Here is a 2,416-nt window from a genome sequence, read left to right as displayed (position 1 = left end):
GCACCGCGCTCGCCTCGCCTCGGCCGGCCGAGCCCCTCCCCGCGGAGGGAACATGTCCAAGATGCCGGCCAAGAAGAAGAGCTGCTTCCAGATCACCAGCGTGACCACGGCTCAGGTGGCCAGCAGCATCACCGAGGACACTGAGAGCCTGGACGACCCAGATGAGTCCCGTACCGAGGACGTGTCTTCTGAAATCTTTGATGTTTCCCGAGCCACCGACTACGGCCCCGAGGATGTCTGCGAGCGGAGCTCCTCCGAAGAGACTCTCAACAACGTGGGCGAGGCCGAAACTCCCGGCAGCGTCTCTCCCAACCTCCTCCTGGATGGGCAGCTGGCTGTGGCCACTGGTGGGGCAGCTGGACTGCAGCTCTGCCAGCTGTGGCCCCCAGTGGAGGGGCTGTGCCCAAGAGCTCCGCTGTGCCCCTGCCAACTGCTGCCCCTGGCGCTGCCGTGGGAGGAGGCAGCAGCGCTCAAACCGCCTTGCCCTCCACAGGGCCTTCTGCATCTGCCGCTCCTGGGACCATGTCTCAGATGGTGGCCGCCGCGTGCAGCTCGCGCTTCAGGGTGATCAAGCTGGACCATGGTACAGGGGAGCCCTACAAGCGAGGCCGATGGACGTGTATGGAGTATTATGACCGGGACTCAGATGGTGGTGGTGTCCTGGGCAGGACTGGAGATTGCATTAGGCACAGCAGCACCTTCGAGCAGGCAGCTCAAGAGAGGGACAGCGGCCTCGGTGCCACAGGAGGTTCTGTCATCGTCTCGGCCGTGCCAGCGTCGGCCCATGGCCCCGATTCTATAGCTGACAGTTCCCTGACTGCTGTGTCACAGCTGCTTCAGACAGAGAAAATGAACCAGTCCTCTCTACAGCAACCTAATTTTGTCATTGGGCAACAACAGCAGCCGCAACAACCCATAGGTGGGGCCGTGCCTCAAAGTACTGCTCAGCCTATGTTTTCTGGGGCTTTGGTAGCAAATCAGCAAATGATGGTGCCACAACAATCGCAGCCACAGGTAAACGCACAGGGTGTTGCACAGGCTGGACCCAACGGGAAAAGCATGGCGCCTCCAAATGTGACAGCAGGGCAGCCGAGCATTCCTGTGGCACAGCAGCAGGTGCAGCAGGCAAACATACCAGTGACTCAGCCTCAACAATTTGCTTATTCCCAGTCTCAGATTCCACCAGTGCATCTACTGCCGGCGCAGCCTTCTGGCCAGACCGACTACATGCAGCACATGACAATTATGCAGTCTCAAGGAGCTATTCAGCAAGCTACTACGGGCTCTGTTCCAAGTACTGTGGCTTCCAGCCTTCCCATGGGGCAGGTCACCGGCCAAAATCCCTCACCTGTGGGAGCGCCAGTGCTGGGGGTGTCGGCACAGCCTGGCGAAGCAGTCGGACAGGGGTCGGGGTTAATGCAGAGTGGCCAGACGCAAGCTGGTCAGGCTGCTGTTCCGCAACCGGGAGGTGTGGTGCAGCAAGGCATTGGACATACTGGGGTTGTGCAACAGAAATCTGTGACTCAGCATCCAATGGGTGGAAGCGGCCAAGTGTCCGGAATGCCTGGTGCTCCCCACGCTGTGGTCTCTGGAGTTCAGAACGTGCCTGCGGTTGTGCCCGGTACTGGTGTGCCTAGCGTGTCTACCACCGCTTCTGTTACTATGCCAAACGTCCCTGTTACACTGGTCCAGTCCCAGCTGACCAGCCACACTTCGGCCAGCAGAAGCGCCAGCGTTGGCACGCCGCAGCACGTCGGGCACTCCGTGATGCAAGGCACGCCTAATGTACCTGCCAACCTGCCGCAGGCAAACCTCGGACAGTTTCAGAGTCAAGCTCAGTCCTTGGGCCAAGTTGACGATACTAGAAGAAAATCAGAACCCCTACCTCAGCCACCGCTTTCTGTTATAGCCGAAAATAAACCTCTTGTGAAGCCTCCCATTCCAGACACTCTAGCAAATCCTCTTCAGTTACCTGCAAGTACTCCTATGAACAGTCTTGCCAGCTCTGTCTTTGGCATATCGATTCCTGTTGATGGTGATGAAGACAGGTATGAATTGTTTTATAATGCCATAACGATACTTCTTTTTGGGGGGGGGAAGCAACTGTCAAGTTGTTGTCGGGTGGTTTTTGTAGGTTCATATTTTCAGAGTCATACTGGAATTTACCTGGGCTGCTTTGTTTTTTAAGTGTACAGACAGCAAAGTGTTCAGACAGGCACTGAACTGTACTTGTTCTCGGGCTGTGAGCGTGGTTCCCTTTCTCACTGACAGGGCCGAAGTAGCCCGGAAGCTGCTTAATGCACAGATAATAAGACCTCTTCCAAATCAAAGACTGGAAGCTCTCCTTCTGCACCTGATTGCAGAGTGTGTGAGGGCTTCTGCTCTCTGCTTTCCCCTGAACGTGCAAGACACTCGG

General features: G+C 56.9%; 1 protein-coding gene across 1 annotated transcript; it reads left to right on the top strand.

Moving 5' to 3' along the window:
• Window positions 1–52: 52 nt before the first annotated feature.
• TSC22D2 (TSC22 domain family, member 2) lies at window positions 53–2,048 on the top strand (the record flags this gene model as incomplete). Its single annotated transcript, XM_010152469.1, is given in 2 exon segments — window positions 53–361; window positions 364–2,048. Coding segments are annotated over 2 exon segments (1,994 nt in total), but the record flags the coding sequence as incomplete, so codon positions are not given.
• Window positions 2,049–2,416: the final 368 nt, after the last annotated feature.

This window comes from Eurypyga helias, unplaced genomic scaffold (assembly GCF_000690775.1).
Source record: "Eurypyga helias isolate BGI_N326 unplaced genomic scaffold, ASM69077v1 scaffold37715, whole genome shotgun sequence".
Lineage (NCBI taxonomy): Eukaryota > Metazoa > Chordata > Aves > Eurypygiformes > Eurypygidae > Eurypyga > Eurypyga helias.
The sequence above is the reverse complement of the archived record's forward strand: the minus strand, read 5'-3'. Positions and strand labels throughout refer to the sequence as shown.